The sequence below is a fragment of the Mugil cephalus genome, chromosome 2, assembly GCF_022458985.1.
Source record: "Mugil cephalus isolate CIBA_MC_2020 chromosome 2, CIBA_Mcephalus_1.1, whole genome shotgun sequence".
In the NCBI taxonomy this organism is placed as follows: Eukaryota; Metazoa; Chordata; class Actinopteri; order Mugiliformes; family Mugilidae; genus Mugil; species Mugil cephalus.
In genome coordinates, this window is record NC_061771.1 from 20401958 (window position 1) to 20428050 (window position 26093).

At 42.9% G+C, this 26093-nt stretch overlaps 2 protein-coding genes across 2 annotated transcripts in view; both read left to right on the forward strand.

Moving 5' to 3' along the window:
* myo15ab (myosin XVAb) overlaps nt 1–17337 on the forward strand; it is a 40009-nt gene extending 22672 nt beyond the window's left edge. The window contains exons 42-76 of the mRNA XM_047579023.1: nt 933–1012; nt 1095–1168; nt 2059–2167; nt 2310–2378; nt 2464–2528; nt 2612–2998; nt 3491–3566; nt 3711–3806; nt 3986–4046; nt 5910–6003; nt 6101–6218; nt 6992–7107; nt 7209–7268; nt 7396–7471; nt 7579–7694; nt 7788–7906; nt 8230–8371; nt 8550–8661; nt 8751–8825; nt 10641–10846; nt 10948–11066; nt 11275–11344; nt 11450–11522; nt 11773–11846; nt 11951–12033; nt 12136–12266; nt 12353–12447; nt 13070–13147; nt 13234–13330; nt 13844–14004; nt 14091–14224; nt 15639–15772; nt 16344–16477; nt 16569–16709; nt 16822–17337. Of these exons, the coding sequence (XP_047434979.1) occupies nt 933–1012; nt 1095–1168; nt 2059–2167; nt 2310–2378; nt 2464–2528; nt 2612–2998; nt 3491–3566; nt 3711–3806; nt 3986–4046; nt 5910–6003; nt 6101–6218; nt 6992–7107; nt 7209–7268; nt 7396–7471; nt 7579–7694; nt 7788–7906; nt 8230–8371; nt 8550–8661; nt 8751–8825; nt 10641–10846; nt 10948–11066; nt 11275–11344; nt 11450–11522; nt 11773–11846; nt 11951–12033; nt 12136–12266; nt 12353–12447; nt 13070–13147; nt 13234–13330; nt 13844–14004; nt 14091–14224; nt 15639–15772; nt 16344–16477; nt 16569–16709; nt 16822–16923 (3877 nt within the window). The 3' untranslated portion in view covers nt 16924–17337. The remainder of the gene's footprint in view (nt 1–932; nt 1013–1094; nt 1169–2058; nt 2168–2309; nt 2379–2463; nt 2529–2611; nt 2999–3490; nt 3567–3710; nt 3807–3985; nt 4047–5909; nt 6004–6100; nt 6219–6991; nt 7108–7208; nt 7269–7395; nt 7472–7578; nt 7695–7787; nt 7907–8229; nt 8372–8549; nt 8662–8750; nt 8826–10640; nt 10847–10947; nt 11067–11274; nt 11345–11449; nt 11523–11772; nt 11847–11950; nt 12034–12135; nt 12267–12352; nt 12448–13069; nt 13148–13233; nt 13331–13843; nt 14005–14090; nt 14225–15638; nt 15773–16343; nt 16478–16568; nt 16710–16821) is intronic.
* Nucleotides 17338–19810: 2473 nt separating this feature from the next.
* alkbh5 (alkB homolog 5, RNA demethylase) lies at nt 19811–25608 on the forward strand. The gene is made up of 4 exons (XM_047579030.1): nt 19811–21113; nt 21213–21293; nt 21393–21515; nt 23699–25608. Exons 1-4 carry the CDS (start codon nt 20395–20397, stop codon nt 23856–23858), a joined length of 1083 nt encoding a protein of 360 aa, XP_047434986.1. The 5' UTR covers nt 19811–20394; the 3' UTR covers nt 23859–25608.
* The last annotated feature ends 485 nt before the right edge of the window (nt 25609–26093 follow it).

Here is a 26093-nt window from a genome sequence, read left to right on the forward strand (position 1 = left end):
ATCCAGCCATATGAGAGATGAGCTTGTCTATGCTTCAGTGATGGAAAGTTACACAGTACATTTGATACAAGTTCTGCCATATATGAATTAAATTACCATATATATTAAATTATTATGCGACTTATTACTTCTGCTCCACTATATCTCAGTCGACAAATATTCAAGTTCTGACATGGTTCAGGTAACTTTATACAGTGCAGAGCTAAAGACTAAACATCAATTCAGTGAAGCTGTTTACAATTAAAACCTCTTGTATAATCTCTCATTAATGCTCGCGTATAGATGTATCTAGTGATAAGCCCTCAGTTAGAAAACCAGTAGATAAACATATCAGAGTGTAAATAAATCAAATCTAGTAGATAATTATTTTGATATATGAAGTATATTTGACTGTTAATGCTCACAGTTGTATGTCCTGTTGCAGCAGATGTAATCAAATAAGAGGAGGTAGAATTTTTTTCATCATACTCTATCAAGAGAAAAATTGAAATACAATTTGGAGAAAAAAGTTGATTTTATTAAATTCTTAATATTAATTATTAATTAAGTCCCAATACTCTTCTTTGGTGGTACCGTGTGCATACGGTACTGACGATTGACGATCTACTTTTGACTTTATTCTCAAAATTTTGACTTTTCTCTCAAAATTTCGTCCTTTTTCTCAAAGTGCATGATGGAAAATAAAATCTAGCTCCTCTAATTTTTTTTCTTATGTTTGGCCCTAATAGTCTCCCCTATAAAACATACACATGATTTATCATTTAACTCACTGTTTCTTTTATCCTTTATCTTTCTGAGGGTTGTGTTCAGCTTCGGTGACTGATCAAAAGTCAATGCACGCAGTAACAAAACAATCTGGTGAACGTAGTCGAGCATTTAACAGCTGAATTAGCTAATGTTTGCTGGTTCGTGACGTGTGACTGTATTTACAGAAGCCTGTTAGGTGGCGGGTTCGACATGAACAATGACGTCATAACTCCATCCTTACTGACCTTTGATGGACTCAGCGAAGGTACATTAATAAGGCAAACATACGAGTGCACACATTGATTTCAGAGCAGACCAAAAAAAATCCTTTCCTCTCTTCTCCACAGACTTGGAGCCTCAGAGAGGGATGGATCGTTATCTTGACAGCCTGTTTGACCCTGTTCTGTCTGACGGGACTGGAGTAAGTTACATAATTCAAACACTGACGCACTTTATCACATGAGAAGAGACTTCCCCCTCAGCCATTTACATTCAGTTCAGCTTTGTGTGAGCCTTTTATTCAAGCCGGGTTCATATCATGTATAGATTATATAGAACAACCATGCCTCTAACGTACACTGCGTAAAATCATTTAATGGCCTGGCTAATCCCCCGGCGGAATCACATGCTGGGCCTTGTCTGTCTCTGTGTAGGTCAAGTACAGGTCTGAGATTTTAAACACAGAGAATCATAGTCTTTCTTTCATCCACCAGACAGCTCTTCGTGACCTGCTTTTCCTGAAGATAGCAGTAAATTACCAGCTTCACCTCCGACACAGCCATTATGCTTGACCTGTTGACTGTTGGATAAATTGCAGTCGCTATTGCTAAATTCTTAGGTATCCAGTCAGGGCGACGGTGCAGTGACTGCTGGCCACGCTGGATCTATCAGTCTTCAGCCGGGATGCTATCGGATGTGGCTGACAGGAATTAGCATGTATCAGATGTGTTCTACAGAACTCTTCCACCCAGCAACCTATTACGTTACCCAGTTACCGTAACTGTCACGGCGACTAGATCGCCACGGTGATTTCCCACCCAGGCAACGTGGGGATCTGCTTACGAGGGACTGACACTCTGGCAAATGAAGGACTTACTATTTAATGAGACATGGCCTACAAACACACACACACGCTGCTGAAGATTTATGGGCCAGTGGCTGATTTCTGATGCGGGATTCACTCTGATCACACGAATGCAGATTCCTTAGTTTGAGATCTTTTGAAATCGAAATATTAAAAGTGGAGTATTCCTTTGCATGTCTTCGTCTTCCCCGCATTCGTGTTACGATCAGATCTGTCTCTCTTTGCAGGAAGTGGAATCAGCTGCAGGATTGTCCAGCAGGATGAAGGGTGCTGGGGGAGTTGGTGAGGGGTGGCGAGAGCAGGGGCAATCCACCCGCCCCCCTCCTCCAGCGGGAGGTCTGTCAAAAAAAACAGACACTCGTGCCAAATATTCACACCTTTGCACCTCGATATCCTTGATAATTTGCAAGTGCAATGAAACACATTTGGAGTCTGACGGAAATTTGATCCCGCTGTGTGTGTGTGTTTGCGTCCACAGCTGTGAGGGTCCTCCCTGTGGGGGGCGTGATGGCGCCTCCTGTTGCTGCGGTGGCGCCCGTGACACCTGGTTCGTATCACCGCCGATGACGAATACGAGAGGAAAAACTCATCAAACATTATTTTCCATTCTGTTTACTGTGCTCCTCCTCCAGATGCCCAGCAGGCTGTTTTGTCCCAGCAGCAGCAGGCGATCGTGAACCAGCAGGCCATCATCATGGTAACCTCTCAGTCTGGATCTGTCTGTTTATCTGTTTCGCTGCCACTCTTCCGGACCTGACGTGTGATTTTATTGTTGCTCAGGCCCAGCAGATGACTATGCAAGCGATGGCCATTGTCAGCAGCCCGGTGTCAAGCCCTCCCACCTCCCCGATCACAAGCCCTCCCATGAGCCCGCTGCTCAATCACCCTCCGATGAGCCCGTATGCCCCGGCCAGCCCTTACGCTGTCATACCGCCGAGCCCATATGCGAACATCCCACCGAGCCCCTACGCTAACTTCACTCCCACTCCCTATGCTGCGGCACACATCCCGCAAAGCCCCTATCTTCCCTCCACTCAACAGGAACAAACTTCTTTGCAGCCTCAGGCTCAGCCTCCCGCTGGTCCTCAGCCTCAGCCTCAGGTCTCCAACCCTCAGCCGGTATCTGCAAAAACTGACAAAGGGTCTAAACATAACACTACTGCACAGGTCAGTGACACTGACACACTTTGTAATGATTGTGACTCTGCTCCGTCTGTGAAACATGTTATAGTTGTTGTTGCAAACTGCACAACACAAGCACAAAATAAAGTTCACATGAAAAGAATGAATAGTTTATCTGTAATATAAATGACTGTATAGCCAAGATAATGAGCAGTAGCTTGGAAGCCAAGTGCATGTTTAAGCGAAACAAGAATTTTGTTTGTTTATGATCTGTTTATGACCTGTCCTGATGACAGCTTGGATCCAACACCCCCCATAAGCCTACAGAGGGCAAGCGATTACAGAAAAGGAATGAATTTAATATTTTGATTCAATAGTTTTCTGTTGTTAAAATGCTTCATAGCGTCCTATGATTTTAATCTCACAGTACGTCTTCCACGTGGATATCTGTAACAAAAGCAAGTGTCAGCTTTTTCAAAAGAGACAAAATACACTGTCTGCAAAATCTTGAGTGCGTCCTTCTCCGTCCTCTCTCAGTCAGGTAAGGACAGTGGCTCCCAGAAAAAGGCTCCAGGCGTCCCCATGAACAAAGACAAACCAGCCAAGAAGTTTGGTAAGAGAGAAGCAAAAGCAAACGAGGAACAGAGTGTCCCTTCAGTCCCTTCAGTCCCTTCACCTCTACTTGAGAGAGCCTTACACAAAAAGAATAATAACTTACCAGCTGTGTTGGTTTTTTTTTGTGTGTGTGTGCGTTTAGCCCCGGTTGTGACGTCTCCTCCGCCCCCTGCTGTAGAAGTGGTGAAGTATTCAGCTCGGACTACAGATCATATCGTCCCCAGCCAAGATATTCAAGGTAGTTTCATTTCAAAGCAGGAAATTGAGCATCTTCACACAGTATGATCACTCGCTGTTTACTCTGCGGGATAAATACAGGATTATCTTATCTCATCGAAACAACAAAACAAAATATAATACTCTGCTCTTTCTCCACTGTGTCCGTTCTTACCTCATATGCTTCATATTGTTTCAAAGAAATCATCAAAAGGTACAACTCGCCTCCACCACCTCCTGACCCACTGCCACCTGGCAAAAGGTGAGACACACACACACACACACACACACACACACACGTGTTGTTATCTTTGTGAGGATACTTATTGGCATAATGCATTCCCCTCACCCCAGAGAGATTAAGTAGGGACCCCTACCTACTATATGTGTTCTATATTAAACTCAGCCTGATGCTATTTTTACATTACATTATTATTATTATCATGTTGAATTCAATATTAAGCTATTCAAAATATATACAGGTTCAAATATATGTGTGCAACATGAACAGTCAACAGTAGGGTGACAGATAAAGAAAATAACTGGCAGATCCAAGTTAACTTTAAGCATAGCTAAGTGTAGTAGGGACTGTGTATCAACAGTGTATCAAAAACATTTTGGCCTCAGTAGTTGGCTGATGGAAGCAAGCTGTAGTGTTAGCTTCTCTTCTGCTAATATCACAGCGTGCGCTTGGCATTTCACCGGGGGACTGAACAGGCTCTCAGCCAATTGCAGGTTCCCCACCTGACAGAGTCAGTGTGTGGCCTTGTGATTGGCAGCGATAGGGGCGGGGCCTACTGTGTACAGGAGGCTTAGATTGACAGGTCTCGCCTACTGTGACGCTGTGTGTGTTGAGACAGCTCCTGTACAGCTGAATGAGTTAAGTGATGAAAGATAATGTTTTCTCTCTCCATTTATCCCTTTACTGAAATATGTTGGATTTATTTGATGTGTATTTAAAGTAATTTAAAATTGTTGGTGAAAATTTATATATATAGATAAATGTCTCATTAACCAAAGATTTTGCGACCCCTGCAGTACCTCCGCGGACCCCTAGGAGTCTCAGACCCCCTGTTGAAGACCTATCCCTTACCCTAAGCATCTCAACTAAACCTTAACCCTAACTGCTAATTGTAGCCTTTACCCTGAAACTGAGCCTTAACCTTCTAAGAGCCTCATAAACAAATGGGGACCGGCCAAAATGTCCTCACTTTTCATAAATGCCCTCACTCCAGTGGTATAAAACTAAACACTGGTCCTCAGAAAGATATCTGTATCTGTACAAGAGCATATACACACACTCATAAATTCACACACAAACTCGTGTTTCTGTCTTTGTGAGGACCTTCCATTGACGTCATGTATTCTCTTGCACATTACACTAATCATCTCATTTAAAAGTGTAAATAACTTCTAACTAATTTAATGTAGTTTCACCCTAAACCTCAAAAAGTTGAGGGACCCAGAAAAAAAAAATGTACCCACGGTGACAAAAAACGGCTCCACAATTTAGTATTTCATCTAAATTTGCCCCCACAACTTAATAAAAACACACAAACACAGAGACTGAGTTGCTCAGCTTAATTTATAGGTGCACGTCACTTTCAGATGAGCAGAATCTGTCCAGTCCAGTAACTACAGACCAGAATATCCTCCCCCTTCACCCGTCTCCTACACAGCGTCTACCCAGATGTCTTCTCTGTGTTCTGTGCTGAAGTGATTTAAGTTTCAGATTTGATCCACATTTGTTAACTTCAACTTGAGCCGCCACTGGCACTGTGTACAGAGTGAAAGTCAACACGGGTGAAATGTCACCACCTAGAGTTTTAGTGGTGTAATTACACAACAATGTCGACTCACCAGCTCACGGATGAAAACGCTTTCACATGGGCATAGCCCCATTGGCCAGTTGCAGCTTTAGGGCTCAGGATTCAGCTTTGTGTTTATATTTGCTGCAGACGGCCTATAAGTTATAATTTAGTTTCTTTTAAATGTATATATTTATGTTCGACTGCTGCCACAGAAATAGCTGCACTCTTTATAGCCGTGCCTACGCCGCAGACAGGCGGTGGAGAAATCCTGCAGGCTGTAACGTGTGATGTTCACATTGTGTGGATGAATTTAGCAGACCGGAGGGGAAGTTCAAGAAGAAACAAACGGCTCGTGATGAAGCTTTGCAGATCCTCAAACCCCAAATGGAAAACCCTCCTGCTCCACAGGTGCCCAAAAATAATAAAATACACACAAATAATCACATCTAAATCACCATCTTCATTAGAGTGTTTAAACTGTGTTGTTGTTTTTGTTCCTCTCCAGCCCAAGCATGTTGTTGCGCCGTCAGCCCCTGCATCTGCAGTGAAAGAGGGCGGATTTAAAGCCCCCAAGGGCACAAAGGCCAGAGCACATGATCGCCCCCTCCCCATACCTCCCCCAGGTATAACTTACCCACATATTTTTCTTAAAAACATAACAAGTGTTAAACATAATCTTGAGTTTCTGCTTCACAGAAAGTCTTCTAAAGTTTTCTAATTCTCATTCATTTTTATTCTTTTTCTTTACTACACTGCAATAAAAGTGGAATAGGAAAAATGAAAAGTTATGTTAATTTTACATGCTTCTAAGGCAGGCTGTTAATCTGCCACAACATTATGACTACTGACAGGACAAGTAAATAACATCGACCATTTTGTTATGCTGGGAAACATGCGGACCTGGCTTTCACGTAGCACCCACCTAGACCAGACCAGGCACCCCCACCCCATGGCAATGACTTGTTGTTTAGCAGCCTGACACAGGCACACACACCAAAATATTTCAAGAACAACCAAAAAAAAAAAAAAAAAAGAAAGAAAAAGAAACACGTTAAACATCACAAGGTGTTGATCTGGCCTCCAAATTCTCTGGATAATAGGACCCAAACCCCCATCACCACCACCACCCTCATAAAGGCCCATGTCCATTCTCTGGTCAGTCACAACTGTTTCGGAGGCATTACAATAAAAACTAGAATCAAAAATGCTCCAATATGCTCTGTAATATACCAAGAGTAGATCCAAATCTCTCCCAACTGCACCATCACGTCAACCTCAGATGGTCAGAAAGTGTCAGCACGCTAACACACTAAACATAAACCGTGAACATAGTCGATATTACACCTGCTCAACTCTCCAGACTTGCTTGTCAGTAAGAGTGTGACGTTTGATCCAGTTTCTCGAGAGCTTCCAGTAGAGACACAGACCATCCAGACACAGCTTCACCAGCACACCAACGACGAACACTACACCTACACCAATGTTCCCTGGAGACTGTACCTCAGGAAGGAGGTGCGTGTATGAACACAAATACACAAGGCTAATACTAAAAACTGCCACGTTTGCTGACCTACAATCTCTGCAATCGCAATCGGTTCGTTTTTCTTTTGTAGGTTTTCTATCCCAAAGACAGCTTCAACAACCCCCTGGTGCTAGATCTCATTTTCAAACAGGTAAACTTTTCTTTTTTTTTTTTTCTTGTAACCAGTAGGATTACAGAAACATAAAACTATACTACTCCTAAAAACTCCTCTCCTCTCCTCTCCTCTCCTCTTCTCTCCTCTCCTCTCCTCTCCTCAGATAGTGAACGACACCCTGTCAGAGGCGTGCGTTCGCATCACCCGGGATGAAAGGCAGAAAATGAAGGCTCTTTTCGGTAGTCTGTCTGTTCTTCCCAGAGACACTTTTTAAGACCGTATGCTCTAATGCAAACTCGTCTCTTTGACATTCATGAGCCCGCGTGTCTGTCTGCGCCGATTACAGCCAAACACGGCGTCGAGCAGAATATGGATCCAGTGGAGGAACATGTGAAGAAAGCGATCGTCACAGCGGCCAGAGAGACCTGGGAAATATACTTCTCCCGACTCTTCCCCGCCTCGGTGAGGACGCTGTCGAATCCCTAGAGGAAAGTAACTTGTCGTTTTAATCTTATAAACCTCTGTTTGTTTCCACGTGCTTCTGTCTGAGTGCAGGGTAGCGTAGGAACAGGTGTGCAGGTGTTGTCAGTGTCCCACAGTGGCATCAAATTACTGAAGACTGTTAAAAGCAGCGCTGCGGCTCCAGACTACTTCAGAGTCCTACGACCCTACACGTACGTGCTGTTATGTTTTTTTAGCCTTGGTTGGCAAATTCCACTTTTATCTCATTTGATAAGCAGGATGAAAGATGAGTGTATTTTAACATACTAATGGTAGGTGAGTCAGTCCATCGCTTGCATCCAGTCTCGATTATCTCCTGACTTCCTTTCAGTCATTCAGAAGAATGTTTATGTTTATACTTTTGGGTATAGATTGATTAATACTGGATGGATTGGACTGGATGGAAATCTGGAGGATTTTTATTTTTTATTTTCATGTATCAGTCTTAATTTTACAGCATGTATGTAACTTCCAGCTTTTCCTGTGCTTTTCTTAGCTATGCAGACATCTTGTTTGTGACCATCCCCTCTGAGAACATGCTGGAGTTCAACCTGACCAATGAGAAGCTGATCCTGTTTTCAGCCAAGGCTCTTCAAGTCAAACACCTCATAGACACCTTCATCAATGAGATCAAAAAGGCACAGTACACACACACATACACACACACACAGTTCCTACGTGATTATGAAACCTGTTAATATAAACAGGATTCAGTTTGGTTTAACCGGTATAGTCCTACACACCTGTGAAAGCATTCATAACGTTGTAACTTTGTGGGAGTATCCGTTCACGTGTTCTTCTCTTCTTTCCTTTCAGGACTCAGACTATGTGATCGCAGAGCGTAACTTTGTGACAGACGATCGCACGATGCTCACTTTCCACAAAGGTGACATCATCAGGCTTCAGGTTATGGACGGTCTGGAAAAAGGTGAGGCGATGCTGCAGTGGAAGACGTCTTCATCTCTGTCCTCCCGGCTGAATCTGTCATCTGAACAGATGAATGCCTGTCTCCTCCAGGTTACAGCTACGGCTGTGTGGTGAGGAAGAAGGTTGTGTTTTTGGAGGATCTGAAGAGAGACACTCAAGACTTTGGTAAGTGCTCATGAAATCAGATCATTAATAAAAAACACTATAATTTATGTCATTTATCATCTTCATATATTTTTGAACGAGGTGCCCAGATGTTAGCATCATGTCCAGAGCCCATATAGAAACAAGGTGACAGCTTTGAAAGATTTATTAACCTGGGCTGTGTACCCTGGAGATATGACGGTGGTTTTAAGCCAAGGATAAATAGGTGCAGAGATGTGGACAGTGCCCACGGCGCTCTTTAAATACAATATTGCATCAGAAAATTATTTTCCAGATGGAAGATGGCTGTGCAATTTCAAAAAAATATTGATTCATGTTGTTTCTCAAAGACATAAAAGATGAAATAGGCCAGCAGATGTCACGTCAAAACAAGTGTGGGGTAAGGCAGGCAACGATGGAAGTGCACCTGCACACATATTTGTAATTTATTGCCATATGTTCGGTTTTTCTTGTTTTTCTTCAAGCCCTGAAATCTGGACATAAAATCTGTCCATAAATGAGCCTCACATAGGGGGACATGCTCAGGTTGTTAAAGCCTGTATATGGCAACATAAAAACACAATACAGTGTACGAACTTTCATATTTTTCATCTGCCATTTGCTATAAACCCAGGGGGTTTCATGAAAATTGCACATGCATGTGTTCATACATAACAGTGTAGGGACTCAGCAAGTAGCCTCCTCCTCTATAGATTAGAAGGCCTCAGATTATTATTATTCTCAGGTGATGATACACTGCTGAAAACATAGACTGTATATAAATATGTACAACACGTCCCCACTTCCTTGCGTCAGCCAAACTGCTGCTATTAGCGGAGCCATCTTGTAAGTTTGGAGCCAAACTCAGCAGTGTGGTCCAAGAGTGGAGCCACATGGAGCTGTGTTATTGATGACCTGCCCACATTTCCTCCGGACTTACTCGTGTTTTCGTTTAATTAACACTGCCCTCTGCTCTACCTCCACCAGTTACAAGGAAATGTTGGATTATAGACTCTACTTTGTAGCCTCCTCGCAAAAAAGACTCTTGAACATGCACTAGTATTATATTAGCTACCTAAAATGACATAAACCATCCTTAAAAAAATATTTGACGTGTATTTTAGTGTTTTAGTTTGGCCCTAGGAGCTTATGACCTATACTGCAACCAGTCACCAGGGGGAGCTCTACTTGCTTTGGCTTCACCTTTGAGCTAGTCTGTCGTCCATCTTTACACAGTCTTTGGCTGGAAACATTAATCACAAAATTCTATGCTTCTTCTCCAATTCTGCAATTAGAGTTTTGAGACTGTTGAGAAGAAAATAATAATTAATTAATAATAAACCATCAAACAAAAACAATGCCCTAAAAGATACTACAGTCTGAACTGCCAGGTGCAAGCTGTCAGTGACTTCTTATTCCAACATAGTTGGTCATTTTATCCGCTGTTAATATAAAAATCTAGATTATCGTAGTGTTATCTTTATAACAGACAAACACTAAAAACCAGCTGAAGTTTGGGAGCACAGAGGGGCAAGTTAATGCCATGAGATAAACGAAAGTCAATACAATGTCCTCACCCGGAAACACACAGGTAGATAATGTCTGACAGAAACACATGGGTTCAGTATCTATAATTAGTGTTATGTGCCAAGTTATCAGCAGAGCAACTGAGTAGGTCAGGTCGTGTAAATGATAAGGAAAAGCCTGTAGATAAGGGCCTGACTAGTTTTAAAGGAAAAGCTGGCCCGGCCGCCAGAGGAAAAGCAGATACTGATCAGGACTTACAGCAGAGGGAAGGATTGTTTGCGACCCCTGTGCTGTGTGTTCGCGCATCAGGCTGGAAGTTCGGCGCCGTCTTCGGCCGCTCCGGTGCATTCCCGACCGAGTGCGTCCATCCCGTTGGCCCTCCAGACTTCATGTCGCTGCCCCTGGATCGTAAGGCGGAGCCTCGAGGCGGAGCGGGACAGTTCGCCGTGTCGTCGGCCGTTGCTGTCGCCGTGGCATCCACCATGGCTGCGCATGAGATAGATCAAACTATTGAGGTTCACAGGCACAAACACAAACACACACACACATACACACACACGTTCGCAGTTCTGTCTGTCAAACCAAACTTTTTCCTCTGTCACTCTTTGCCTTTCAGAAAGTTTCCCTTGACGGCTTTCCAGATGGAGACCTGGATGAGAGGGCCCTGCAGGACACTAAATATGACATGCTGGAGTTTGCCAAGAAGTATTTCAGACAGGCACCTGGTGGGACGGGGTGAGACGCAACCACACAGTTCAGCCTCTAGTGGCAGAAAGTAGAAAGAAATGCCGTACATTTACGCGAGTTTGGTATCAAAGTACGATTTGAATAGTTAGTTCTTACTTAATGCACTTTACTATTCACTGACGAACTTGACTCAGCTCTAACATATAGAACACGATGCATTGGTTTAAGCAGTAAATGTGACTGATTCTGTTCTCAGAGATTCACTGAAGAGCAAAAGCAAGAACAGGGACTCCAGAGAGCCCACTGAAATGATCAAGTTTTCCAAGGTGCCGCCTCAACTCCCAAACCGTTTCCGTCATCGTCACGTCATGCTGTGGGTGAAGTCAGTAGTTCATGTTATGCTTTTTCTTTCCTGATTTCGTCCCGTGCAGACTCCTCTGACCGAGTCTCTCATCGAGTTCACTGACCCAGCCATGAACAGAGTGGCAGCCGATCTCTTCCTGTGTAAGTTCTCCCCTTCTCTCACCTCTCCTCTAATTACATCATCTTATTACATCTGGCCTCCGATTCATCCTCTGATATAACAAGGCGCTCTTGTATCTGGTGTCATCGCCTGGAAGTAGTTGCAAAGTAGTTGCATGCAGTTCAGCTAATCGTACATGAATGAAACTGACTCTATCCAGTGTATATTTCCACCAAATGTGTTTTTTTTTTTTTTAAATATTGTTGACATGTGTGTTTCCTGGTTGTTTAGCCATAATGCGCTTCATGGGTGACTCTTCGCTGAGGGGGCTGACAGAACAGGAAGTGGTCGGCACTTTCCTCAAGGTAAACGCGCACGGATTGTTTTTTTATTGTGGGGCAACAGTTCTCTTTGACCATTTGTGTGCATAAAATTTTTTGTCTGTGCGTATGACTCCTCTCCTCCTCAGCTCATAGGAGAGTTCTTCTTGATGAGGGACGAGGCTTACTGCCAGCTCCTCAAACAGCTCACCTCTAACACCAGCTCCAAACCGTGAGTCTGCAGCCGCATTCAACGACGTGCGCGCACACACATTACAAACTGGCACTGGACCTGTAATCCCGAGTGTGTTTGCGCTCTTTTTGCGCTCTGCAGGGACAGTTGCCAGCGCGGCTGGAGGCTGCTGTACATCCTGACTGCTTTCCATCGCTGCTCTGAGGTCCTGAAGCCCTTCCTGCTGAAGTTCCTGCAGCAGGCCTCTCGGAGCGCAGGGGCGCAGTATCAGGGTGAAGAGCGCGCACATTTCACTCTGCCTCACACATTCCTCATTACTAAGCCGTCGTCGTGTAACATATCCTTCCAATACGTTTAGGCATAGCTAAAGCCTGCGAGCAGAATTTGAAGAAGACGTTCCAGTTTGGTGGTCGCATTGTTCCTCCCAACAGCATGGAGCTGAAGGCTATGATGGTCAGTGCCTCCTCTTATTTATCTGTAGTGGTGCAGGACATACCCGGACCCTTCACTTTAACGATACCATCAATACCTACAGATACATGATACATGAGGATGTTCTATTGTTGATATAAGTAGAGATTTAATGTGGTTTAATCGGAGCTCATTTTGAAGGACGCAGCTGTTATTGTATTATTGTTTTCTTGTTATAACTGAACTCATTAAAAAAAAAAAAAGACCAAAACCAGTATTGATTTGATTCTAGTAGCACGTGCATCCAAAGCCTGATTTAGCCGTCGACTTCACTTTGACAGTTTCAAACAAATGCACAATTTAGTCGCCTTTCAGCAACGTTTGGCACAAAGTGCAGTGCCCAGCTGTTTGAGTGAATAATTAAAACGTGCAACTGTAGCCATTTTTAAAGATTTATTTAGGTACCAGGGGGCCCTGGGCTCAGTGCTGCAAATGGGGGAGCTTAATGAGAAACAAATAACAGAGTGTTGAGTTTGGTCTTTTCATAGGATTTATAGAAATAGCAGCTTAATTACCTCCAGTCTTATAACATTGAATCATATATATATATATGTGTGTGTCTTTCTGTTCTTGTGTCATGTCGTGTACGTTTGTGCTCCATCAGGCGGGCCGGAGTTCAAAGCGTCAGCTGTTTCTATTTCCTGGAGGCATCGAACGCCACGTGAAAATCAAAACGTGCTCTGTAAGTCCAGCTACCGGTGTGTCAATGCATTTAAGAGGATTCTGATGCATTATGCGTGTCTGTGCTGGTGCCGTCGTGTTTTTCAGGTTGCCCTGGAGGTGATCGAGGAGCTGTGTTACGAGATGGGTTTGCACAGGCCGGATTCCTTGGAGGAGTACGCTGTGTTTTTGGTGACCAACAGAGGTGTGCGCGCACACACACACACACACACACTCAGTAAACTTTGCGCATGATGTCTGCCTCCTTGTCGTTGTCAGCGAAGCAGATCCATTCACAGATCACATATCAGCGGGTTCTCTGGTTTCTAGCTGTGGGAGAAAGTCATTCATGTTGTTGGGTCCTGATAAAGCTGCCATGGCAAAGCAGCGACACATGGCTCCATGTCAAGCTTTCATTTCCGACGCAACGTGCCACTAAACTCTCTCACAGTAAAAATCCAGTAGCCTCTTTATTATCTAGACATTCTTTTCATATTTTGATTTGTATTTATACGTATTTCACCTTTTCTACTTGTCCTCTGTCACTCTATTAGCTTTATAGCTTTGCTCCCAATCATGTGCTGCTGTGAAGCACAGCGTGCAACTACATGACCTTCCAGAGAATGTGTGTCACTACATTTAACCGGTTTTAGTAGAGGTCAGACACCAATCCCTCATAATGTGGATATTTGTTACAGCAATTATTCCATGCGTTCAGGTCAGAACGTGCGCCCTCTGAACAAACAAGAGTACATCCTGGACGTGGCGACTGAGGCCGAGTTAGTCGACGCCAATTACAGCTTCTGGTTCAGACGAGTCGTGTGGACTCAGCCGCTCAAGTTCGAGAACGAGCTCTGTGTCGCCATGCACTACAACCAGGTACGACAGTGGGCAGCTTCACAGGCAGCGCACCGAACGCTTACACGTCTTTTATAAACATAACTCGGTTTTGTGTGCACGTGTAGATCCTTCCGGATTACCGCAAAGGTCTGCTGAACGTTCTTCCACACGGGAAAGTGAGCGATCAGCAGTTCCACCAGCTCTCCAAACTGTCAGCTTTGCAGCACAGAGCCAAAGACATCATCTTCATCCCCACCATGTGAGAAAACGGCAGCAGTTAATAAGTGGTTCATGGTTCTAATCGTCCGCAAATAGGACTGATTGCATATTTAGCCAACATTTGCGTTTTTCATTATTCACGTCGATCGTAGTCCCCCAGTTTCATCGCATTTAAATTAAAAGAAAATTGTAATGAAACCAAGAAGAATAGTGGATACAGTCGTTACACACTCTGAAGAGTAGTGATCAATTTTACTGATGTCCTGAAGCATCCATATGCTCATGGATATTCATGGCTTAATTTATGAAACAATACATGTCAACCCACTGTCATTTATCCACAATGGTTTCCCATAATGATTTCAGCACATTCATCTTAAAACGTAAATGTAAAATGTTCTCCATACTTTTCCATGCAGTTACTCTGGATCTACTTAGATCTACTGAGAACTAGGCTTTATAAATACAGAAACTTTGATAATTCACATTCCCCCTAACACAAAGCCAACATTTATATACTTCATGATTCAGGAGAAGAGATGTCCTGGCAATAAAACATTCATCAAGGTGCTGAGACCCAAGCATTTGTTTTTCGAATGCATCTTCATTTCTTTTAGGTTAAGGTATTTGGGATCAGTAGGACGTAAAACATAAGCATCATCTTTGAACTGGAAGTATTTTTTGAAAAAAGTGATCTGGACACAGGGATTATTTTACTGCATATTACAATTTAAATCACCAATGCGTAACCAAAATATTTTAATGCAAAAGCATATTTGGAAACAATGAAATCCCGAAATCCTCAAACAAATAAATGTGGATTTGTTCATGTCATATCAAAGTAGAAATGTTAATAAGAATGAATAAACAAGTGTATTGACCCTTCGCTACCAGTACATGGCAGAAAAGTGTCTCCTTAATGAGGACAACAGGTCTAATTGAAGCAGAATGAGCTGCAGCAAACCTAAAACATAATGTCCCCATATGAGGACGCAGGGTCTCAGGAGGTTATTGAGAATTAACCCTACGTCTGGACCATTTGTGTTTATAAATCCTGGCCTGGAGAAGTGGAGAAAAACTGGAAACTAGAGACACTTTCCTGGAACGTTACAGGATATTTCTTTGCAGATAGTTTAGGGAAACCATCAAGAAAAAATTAGACACGCATTCAAACGATCAAATAAATAGCAGCTTTATTCTTGGCATTTGTGTGTTTGTGAGAAAAAGTAAAAGATTTTGACTTGGCTTGTAGCAGTTCTGGTAACACGGACTCACTTTAAAAACTCTTCTCGGGATTTCATGCTCTTACCGCCGTTATCAGCATCTCTCTCCTCCCACACACAGAGCCGAAAGCGAAGCGGAGCACTGAGTTGTGTAAAATTGTTTTGCGGAAACGTTGGAAATCACAGAGTGAAGCAGACTGTTTATCTGAGATTGCGTTTCTCTTCCTCCAGACACGAATTATCGGAGTACATTGCCACACCTCTCTTCAAAAAGCAGCCGCCCCAGCAGTGGGTTACCATGGTGACGCAGCACATGCAGCAAGTGCAGGCGCTGAACCCGCATCAGGCCAGAGCTCAGTTTCTGGGTGAGATCAATGTTCACATCGAGTGGGGAGGGGGGGTTCAGTTGAACTGATCAAATCTCCTCACCGCGTGTCACGATTACGCGACATCCGTATCTCGTTTTATGGTGCATTACTTGGAAAATCAATTGTGGAATAGAGAGAATAGGAACTAATCTATAACAGATAGATCTGTAAGCCTGACAGAATCGTCTGGTTTGGGCTGAAAATTAAACGTCAAGGCACTTTGTCGTGTAGAAGAGGGAGTAGAGAAAGAGAAATCACACAAAGAGTGATCAAAATTGAAACACATTTGTTTGATATTTCCTTACTTTTATTTCTTACAGGGTATAGCTGGACAAAAGTGAATGGACGCTGATAGTGTCACCCCCACACACTGCCATAAATTCTACTTTTATGAATATATACAGTATTTTTTAGCTTTTGTAGTATTTATTCTATATAAGTGAGGTTGGGTAGCAAGTGGCGGCATACTGGATTGTATAGAATTAAATGGTGCACATAATAGTCTCTAATAGTGTGTCTCTATAAATATATTTATAATATAATGTATACTCTCGACTCTTTCTTGCAGGGCTGATCAGCGCGTTTCCCATGTTCGGCTCCTCGTTCTTCTACATCCACAGCAGCAGCTCCACCACCTTCTACGCCCCCTGCATTCTGGCGGTCAACCAGCACGGCCTCCACTTCCTGCACAAAAACACACACGTAAGGATCCGCCGTCCTTCACCGCGTGGAACCTGAGCCGAGAGGTCTCAGTTGTTTGCCTGTGTTGTGATGTTTGCCGTCTGTGGTGCAGGAGCTGATGGCAGCGGTCCCCCTGGTGGAGGTGCAGTCCAGCCGCACCCAGAGGCCCAGCGCTGGGACCAGCTACCCGTACGTGGACCTCACTCTGGGCGACATGAACACACAGCGGGTCATCCAGCTGCAGCTGGAGCAGGTATCACAGCACTAAAGCAGAAACAAATTCGCGCTTCAGAGGCAAACACGCGCTCGTCTTCATCGGACGTGCTTCAGTCTCCGTGCCGACGCTGCCCTCTTTTTGTCCACAGGGTCTGGAGCTGTGTCGGGTCATCGCCATGCAAGTGGAAAACATGATGTCTTTGCGGGAGAAGAGGCTCACTCTGCCGCCCAGTGAAATCACCATGTTGTAACACACGCTCAGGCTTATCTGTATGTACACACACACGCACACACACACACACACACATAGATAAAACCTTAATAATAACCTACCTCTTCTCACCTTCAGGTATTTATTGTATGTAGCTCACACACTGTTGTGTAAGAGGAGCGAGCTTTAAGCTCTGAGGTCAGTCTAGTCTTTTGGTTACTGTTGTCATTGTTGTTAACAGATCTCACATTCAGCAAGCATAATCTGTACAGAACCGTGTAATGAAGTGTAACGTTTTGTAACCGATATGTACCATGTTTTTTTATTTTTATTTTTTAATACAGTGGTTCATTGTGACATTTGAAGTTAGTGTAAACAATTGTTGTTTTCAGCCCATGTTGATGCATATTTTGTAAAGAATATTTTAGCAAAATAAAAGAGATTTGTAAAGATAGTTATGTCTGCACTGGTTAATTGCACTGTTTAAAGGGTAACTAGGATCTAATTTGAAGAATTATATTAAAAAAAAACAAACAGTAAAACTAAATGTTTTGGGAATAAAATAAAGCAATAGTTCAGACAAGCAGTGTCTCAGGTAGTATTGTAAATATATTTATTTTTTGATTATTAAAATGATTTGATAACGTCTAAACTTTAAGAAAATGATGGGTAATTTGATCCAGATGTTTTTCCTAATGCATTTTCATAAACTTATTTTTTTTGTTTTTTTAATAGAAAAACATATGTATTATGTTTTTTTTTATTTTTTTATTTTTTTATTCACACATCATTGAGTAAGTTATACTACTTATAGGATCCACAAATACAAAACAGACGTACACTTCCCAAGGAAGTACATACATGTCTTTATATTTATAGGATGAAACTTTTAACTGCACAAATGACGCTCTTTTCCCACGGTTTGTATTTACATCTGGTTGTAGTCAAATTTTAGTCTGAGTGGTTTAATTCACATTAAAGTTACTTTTTGCATTTTATGTGCTAAATCAAGCATTGAAAAAAAAAATCTTCATCTGCTACAGCTGTGGTAGAAGAAAAAGTACCAATAATGTACCTTTTCACTATTTAAGTTAGATAAAACTATTTTAAAAATAAAGCAAACAACAAAAAGATACGTTTTGAGGAACTAGCTAAGTTACAGCCAAAGGTAAATAACTTTGGAGTTTAGTTGACCAAAAGGGTTGAAACAGTGGAGGCTGAATATACTGTATATATAGTGACATTTAATAAATATCATGGTCAGTCTGTAACAGTATACAAAAGTGCAGAAAATATATCAAGAGTAAAAAGTGAGTATGAGTATGAAAGGTAAATAATAAAGAAAAATAGAATTAAAAAAATACAAATACTGGCATATATACAAAAAGTACAATGGACTATACAGGGTTTTGAGTTGCGCAGATTCTTGTTAGATGTGAAACAGATGGACCAGGTCTGGGGCCAAACTGTACACTGTAGATAGTAAATAGTAAAAGTTTTAAGCCTTGAGGTATATTAATATTGCACATATTCAGAGTGTTCATTGTGGAGCCTGACAGCAGCAAGAAGGGAAAACAGCAGTGAACACAACAGTTAAGATCATCAGGACTCCTCTTCCCTGCTTGTTGGAATTATACAAGCAGCTCTGCATTTGTAAAGACATGTCCATCATTTAAGATGCACGTTACCTTTTTATTTAATTTTATTTAGCCTTTATGTAACCAGGTTAGTCCCTTTGAGATCAGGGCCAAGACAGCAGCAGCACAGCTACAGAATTAAAAGGCAGAAACAAACAACAGATAAACTAGTTACATAGGAACATAATGAAAACGCTAAGTCTGGACTTTTCATCAGAGCTTTAGATTCAGTCACAGGTATGAGGTTTCAGAAATGCAGTTTGGATTGAAGCTTATTCCAAGCATCTGGTGCCGAAGATCCAAAAGCTTCTTTCCCAATTCAGATCTTGTTTTTGCAATAACCGAGAGAAAAATGCCCATTGAGCAGAGATTGTTACCTTCTTGTTTCCACATTAAAAGAGTAGAAAAATAATCATAATTCCTCTGAACACATCTACTCCCTACTCATTCCAAAATGTTTTGAAATTGACACACCTTGCCCGTTTTGTAATCATGGAATAGAAACTGGCCCAGATGTACTTTTTTTGTTTTTTGAATGTGCTGTGTCCAAAAAGTTCTGGGCAGATTTGGATTCACACTTCCTTTAACCCTTCCTATAACCTTCCTATAACCCACTCATCTAATTTGAAAGACCTTATAATTTATTTTAGTTTTACATAAGACAGTACCCTAGAATTTGTGATAATTTTTTGTTATAAAACTCTACACTACATCCTTTATCCAAAAACAAAAGTTTTCAAAGTCATCCCCAAACTCTACACACTTTCTTCTGAAATAAAGAATACTTCTTAGATTCTTAAAACTTGTGAAAAATAAGCAAATGAATTCTAAAAAATCGTCCTGTCCGTTGTCTCTTTTGTCCCTATTATTTATCTTCTGAACCAACCCGATGTTGTTGTATGTATGTTTGTGTTTGTATATGTATATAATTTAATTTTGTGCTGATTTCTAATTCATCCTGATGTCTTTGTATGTAACAGTTTTCATTAAAAAACAAAAGAAGAAGAACATAACTAGACAACTCAGTGAAAAATGAGAATAAATAATCTTCAATCTTGAATTTTTCCTTCACACAGCACTTGAGGAAAGACCGGAATTCCTGAGGAGGGGACAGTTTAAACGTGTGGAGGTAAATGAGAGGTTAGTGGGACAGAATTAGCAGCTGTGTGGACTAAAATGTGTCCTCATGTCCTCATAGCTCCACTCCTAACATGGATTTAGCTCCGCCCCACACGCTGACGAACCACCACTGAGCATGCGCAGACCACTGGCAGGTTACACGAGTTTATTTTCAGCCTTTTTCTCCGAGACGGCTCGCAGGGTTGTAAACTAGCCGCGGTCCAGCTTTGTGCCTGTAAAAACGATGCATTTTGAGACAGTTGGAATTAAAACTTGAGCGGGGACGTATCCGGAGCGGGGGAAAGTTGGAGTTTAGCGGTGACATGTGAAATGTTGCTGCGTGGTTTGTTGGCGTTTCCAGGAGGCGACGCGCAGACCAAGCCAGGCTAGCCGGGCGGCTCAGCTAACGCGGTTAGCCTCTCCTCTGGCTAGCGTTAAAAGTCGACGTTTATTGCGGCAGCGCTTTATTTACGAGCCCCGGGTAATATTATCTACATATTTATCTGTGTGACGCCAGGCTGCTGCTTCAATGTAGACGCGGAGCTGCGAAGCAACTCGGCTAATGTTAGCTGGTTCTGTGCGCTGGATTCAGCTGTAAATCAGAGTCGGTGCCTCCTCCAGTAAGTGATATTCCTCCGTTTGTCGCCTCGCCCGTTGTTATTAACTAAAAACTCCAAGCTGAAATGCACCGCTGACCCCGGCTACTTGCTAGCTTGGAGCCCACGTCGTAGCGCACCGGTCACATTGTAGCTGACATGGCAGCTAGCGGATACTCCGACCTGAGGGAGAAGCTCAAATCCATGACTCCGCACAGGGACGACTACAAAAACAAATACGTGGACGGGGTGAATAACGGCAGCGGCAAGGGCCGAAAGCGAAAGTACCGGGAGTCCGACGACGACGAGTACGACCACAGCGATGACAGCGCCGAGCTCCGCGAGCAGGAGGCCCGGCGCGTGAAGAGCAGCATCCTGCAGAAGAGCATCTTCACGCCGGAGGAGTGCGCCCTCATCGAGGAGAAGATCGACGAGGTGGTCGCCAGCGGAGAGGCTGGACTTTACCGCGAGCACACCGTGGACCGGGCACCCCTGCGCAATAAGTACTTCTTCGGGGAGGGTTACACGTACGGAGCCCAGCTGGAGAAGCGGGGACCGGGGCAGGAGCGGCTGTACCGCAAAGGAGAGGTGGATGAGATCCCGAGCTGGGTGCATGAGCTGGTGATCAAGCGGCTCGTCTCTAACGGGGTGATCCCGGATGGGTTCGTCAACAGCGCGGTGATCAACGATTACCAGCCCGGCGGCTGCATCGTGTCTCATGTGGACCCGTTGCACATCTTCGCGCGGCCCATCGTCTCGGTGTCTTTCTTCAGTGACAGCGCGCTCTGCTTCGGCTGCCGCTTCCAGTTCAAACCGATCCGGGTGTCGGAGCCCGTGTTCGTGCTGCCTGTGAGGAGAGGGAGCGTCACGGTGCTCAGGTGACTGTGGCTTTGTTGACTGTCACTCTTTTGCTAGAATGAGTCTCTCTGGTGTAGCTGTCCGGTCACTGAAAGCTGCCTTTATTTCTTTTTTCTCAGTGGCTATGCTGCTGATGACATTACTCACTGCATCCGGCCCCAAGACATCAAGGAGCGGCGGGCAGTGATCATCCTCAGAAAGTGAGTCAGCATGCTGTTATGCATTTGAAAAGAAATTTTCGCCTGTGAAACTTCGCTCTGATCCCGTGTGTCTTTTACTCTTTCTCTTGCTTTTACCAGGACCAGACCGGACGCCCCTCGCCTGGACTCCGACAGCCCTTTAAGCTCCTCTCCTGCTGAGAGACCCGGTCCCCTGAAAGCCAAGCGCTCACATCGCAGAGCAGACCCCGATGCTGCCCACAGGTAAACACCAGCACAGGCACATTAAAGGTCTCTGGGTCAGCCGAGGACAGCCAGAGTTACGGCTCATTTAGAGTAACACGAGACTAGATCCCGTACCCTACGCACACGGCCAGTGTCGGCTGTGTGCATTTATACTTGGGGAGTTCATCTTTGCCTCTACTTCCTGCTTCACTGTCAACGATTGAGACTTTCGCTAAATTTTGCAGAAGACGAGTTGTACGTGTTTGTGTCTCCAAACATCCTCAAATCAGAAACGCGCTACTGTCAAGCGGACCAGTCACAGCCCTCGCGGTTTGTGTGTTTGCACGCCAAGTTTTTACATTTCTGGGGGAGGTGCACTTAACATAACAATACTCAGAGTGCACGGAATCCATGGTCATACGCTCGAACTGATTAAAAGGAATCAAGGCATCCAGCTGGAATCTTGACAAAAGATTATTCCATTTGAATGGTGGAAAATACACAAAGGCAACCTTTCCTACCTCGAATTGTGAGCACACGTGGAGTAACAGAATAACATAAAATTGAGCAAGTTTGTTAGATAAACAGGTAGTTCATGAAGAAAGGCCTTATAAGTCATCGGTAAACAATGTTCTCTTCTCAGAGCCAATGAAGTCCAGCCAACATTTTGGTACAGTTGGCAGTGATGGGTCGTGAACCTATCACCAGTAATAAATCTAATTGCTGCAGCACTGGGGTTTAATCTGCCTATTACTCGGAAACAGAGCTGAAGTTTGTTATCCTCCATCCACAATGTCGTCAACAGGAACATGTGAAAGTAGAAAAACAAACATTTCACTTTACCCCATGCTTCACTGTTTATACACTGTTTCCATCAATGTTACGTGGTCCAGTCTGGGTTAACTGGGATCAACACATAGCGGTGAAATATATATATAGTAGTAGCAGTGATTGGTGAAATAACATTTGCTGATCCAAAATGGACAGGAACTAATCTCCACTTCGAGGCAACCAGCTGTGGGACCTATACAGTTTACATATGTCGCAAACTCTGTTTGACTGCAAGGAAACAGTGGCCACAGCGTTGGTCTCCACCACTTCAACCATGTCAACGTGGAATATGCAAAGTGCGCACACACAGAAAAAATCAAATGCATGTGTCCTGTCTTCACCGTGTCCTGCTGTGATTCATTCATTCATACCATATCTGAGCGTATGTTCCTTCTGTGCGTCACGTTTGCTACGGAGACAGGACAGGAACTAACGAGAAATGTTGTTTTCAGTTTCCTGTGCTTGAACTTTCAAACACAAAGTCACAGGACGTGGCCGTTCTGATGGTTAAATAAATATGCTGATAGCGGGCTAAGAGCGTCAGCTGAGCCCAAAACAGAAGGTTATTATTTATAATCTGACTGGTGCTTTATTTATTTTAACCTGCGCAGCTTCTAGTGTTGGTTTAATGGATGGATTGTCTACAGTGCAGACGCATGAGACAGTTACACGTGAAAAGACAGAAAAGGAAAGAGGGCGATACATGTAGAGAGAAACAGATGAATCTTCAGTTGCCTCTGAAGAGTTTTTCAGATTTATCATCTCTAAAATGTCTTGAGAATTTCGAGTCAAGATGTGAAACAGAAAAGGGGAAATTAAAGCTTCTACTCACTTCATTTTATTTTCCTGAAGTTATGCACTTCATTTGGACGTGCCCAATTTTCACATTTTATTTATTTTCTCTTATTTTGAAATGCAACTCCCTTGTATGTATTTAATAGGAGAACTTTATTCATATCTGCAGTCATACACATATAATCAGTTCTGTGTTACGTTGCAATAAATACTGTCAAGTGTTTTCTAAATGTATTGAATTCATTTGATTTGACAGTCGGCTGTTGATCACATGCAGATGTTGATACATTCGTTAGGATGTTTATATATAAATCAGACTAAATAGTTAAGACATTGTGATCTTCCAGACCTTTGATAGAGGACATTTTCTTTAACAAAAGTCGAATACTCCTGATTAAGACCATCTACTAAAAATGATTTGACCGTCGCCGAGAGACATTTCTATGAATCTGTCACTTATTCAGAGATAAGGTTTCTAAAACCAGTGAGTGAGACACAAAAAGCATGAAATTCCACACACTAAAACCCAATTTCACTTTTTAAATAAAATGTATCTACGTGTGATAACTTATTCTGACTTAATCTGACTCCACCAGGCCGAGGGTTCTGGAGATGGACAAAGAGGAGAACAGACGTCCTTCGCTCTCCCATCATCGGCGTCACAGCATCAGCTCAGAGAACTACTGGCGGCGTGGCCAGGACTACGACAAACACCGGGAGACTTCAGGCCGCAAAGTCAAAATGAGACGCCACTGAGCGCTCCTCTCTTTCACACGCACACAAACATGCACGTATATAAATATCTCTGTTCTTTTATGTAATTCAACTTGTTAACATTCTTCGGTCCGTCATCGTTTCCTCCTTGTTTTGGGACAGTGTTCACAGTCATCATGTTGTCTGCTTTTTTGATTCGAGTCCAGAACGGTTTGAGTGTTTTCTTTGTGTCTGGCAGACAAAGTTGGCGTCTCTGCTGCATATTCCAGACCTCGAGTTACTTGATACTGTTCGGCTCCGTTCTTAAACCGATCAAATAGCTCAAACTAAACATTTGTTTCCTTGTTCATAGACACTTTGAAATGGCATGTATTTTTTGTAACGAAGATGTACAGACGTTAAGAGCTAAAAAAAAAAAAAAAAGGCAGATGTACAAAAGAAAACCTGAGCTGTAATCTAACTTGTTATAATGTACAATACGTTTGTATAGTCTTTGACTGGGGGGGAGAGGGAGGGAGAGGGAGAGGGGGGGCTTTTGGAGAACGAGCCTTTGTTTTTCCACACCTACAGTTCTGATCCATGCCTTTACTGCGCCGTGTCAGATCTTCACTCTTTGTTCACTTTAAGTCTTTGTTTTTCAGTTAGAGCTTCAGCAGCTGGCAGACGTGCAGACATGCTTTCTGTAATGATTAGATGATTTGACTCCGCCCCCTGTTCCACCGAAGCAGTTTGAGGCTCCGTTCGCTTCAATTAGCCGGTGCCTGATCTCGAAAACATTTATGCTCCGGGGCAACACGTGGCTGGTAGAGAGCCAAGAGTCGCTCACTTACATGTTGAGGTGCGATTAAGCAAAACTAAAACCTATAGATTAAATTAGAGCTACGGAAGCGACCATTCGGCTTCATCAAAAGAAGAGCGGCTTCAGTACAGTAGACGTGAGATGAAAGTGTCAGTGGTCCGTGCAGGAGACAAATTGCCTTCCTGCTCTTTGGTCTTCATCAAAAGTTCAGAATTCCCCAGTGGGATCTTCAAGAAAAAAAAAAAACCCCTGTTTGAACTTGAGGCTGTATTAAAAAAAAGAAAAAAAGAAATGATAACCAGTAAACAAACGGAGTCTGCTTTGCCTTGGTGGAAAGGGAGCTGACAGTTATGTAACTCATCTGTGAAGGTCACAATATGATGTGTCAGCTTAACTCATGTTTAAGTTTTCCACTCTTGTCTTAGTCTGAATTTCCTTTAGTGACAGAGGCCGTGTTAGCACTGTTCTGTATTAAATCCGTTTTTTTTTTCTCTCTTTTTAAAGGAAGTTTGATTTAGTCAGAACTTGATTTGGAAGGAAAACCACCGTTACCTTCTGTTTTGTTTGTGTCAGCGCCGTCTAGAAGGTTCCAGATGTACCTTTTCCGTTTGGTTTGCTGTGTAAACATAAATTTGTTGCTTGCTTTCAGTCAGCCATACTTGGCAGGGGTACTCATTAGCCGACGACGTGATTAGTCTGGAGTTACACGTGAACAAAAATAACCTTGGTTCAGAGGAGAAATTGCTTTCTAAAAACAGAATGAGTGGTGTTCATGGCTTTCTGAAGCTCCGCTGCACTTGTGGACTCGAGCATGTTGGCGGACGTTGTCTGCTTAAAGCAAATACTGGACAGTGATTTTTGTGGGCACAGAGGATGGTTTCATGGCTTTAGTGGTCACATTTGTTTTTGACTGAAAAGGTGCTGGCTGAAAGAAATAAAGATGAGATTGTCTCCACAGAGTTGATTCATTAAAGGCATTTTTCTTTGTTTGGACACATTTTTGACTGATTCTTACAGTGATCGCGTTAACAATCGGACCAGACGTACAGCACACTTCCAATTTCAATCTAGAATATTATTTTACCATAAACTATTTTAAAAGTGGGAAGTCTACATAGATATGCACAAGTGTAACCACCTCAAGCACAAATCTCTGACAAGTAATTTACTGTACACACCAAACGAGCAGTCTGGATCTGGCAGGCCTCAGTTCAGCTCAGCTTTCTTCTTTTACAAAGAGTTTTTCACTGGAGACCATCTGGTCAATAATTGAGGTTTGCCATATAAAGTTTTTTTTTTTTTTTACAACCACCTCGAGATGAAAGTTGAAACAATGAAATATTATCAGCTAATATCTAATAGTCCATAGCCTTTGAATAGTTCATAGATGAATGTTTATTTGACTCTATCAGATCACATATCGGGGAGAGAGAAGACAGGAAAATGGCCTTTAAAATAAATGTAAACATTCCTAAATA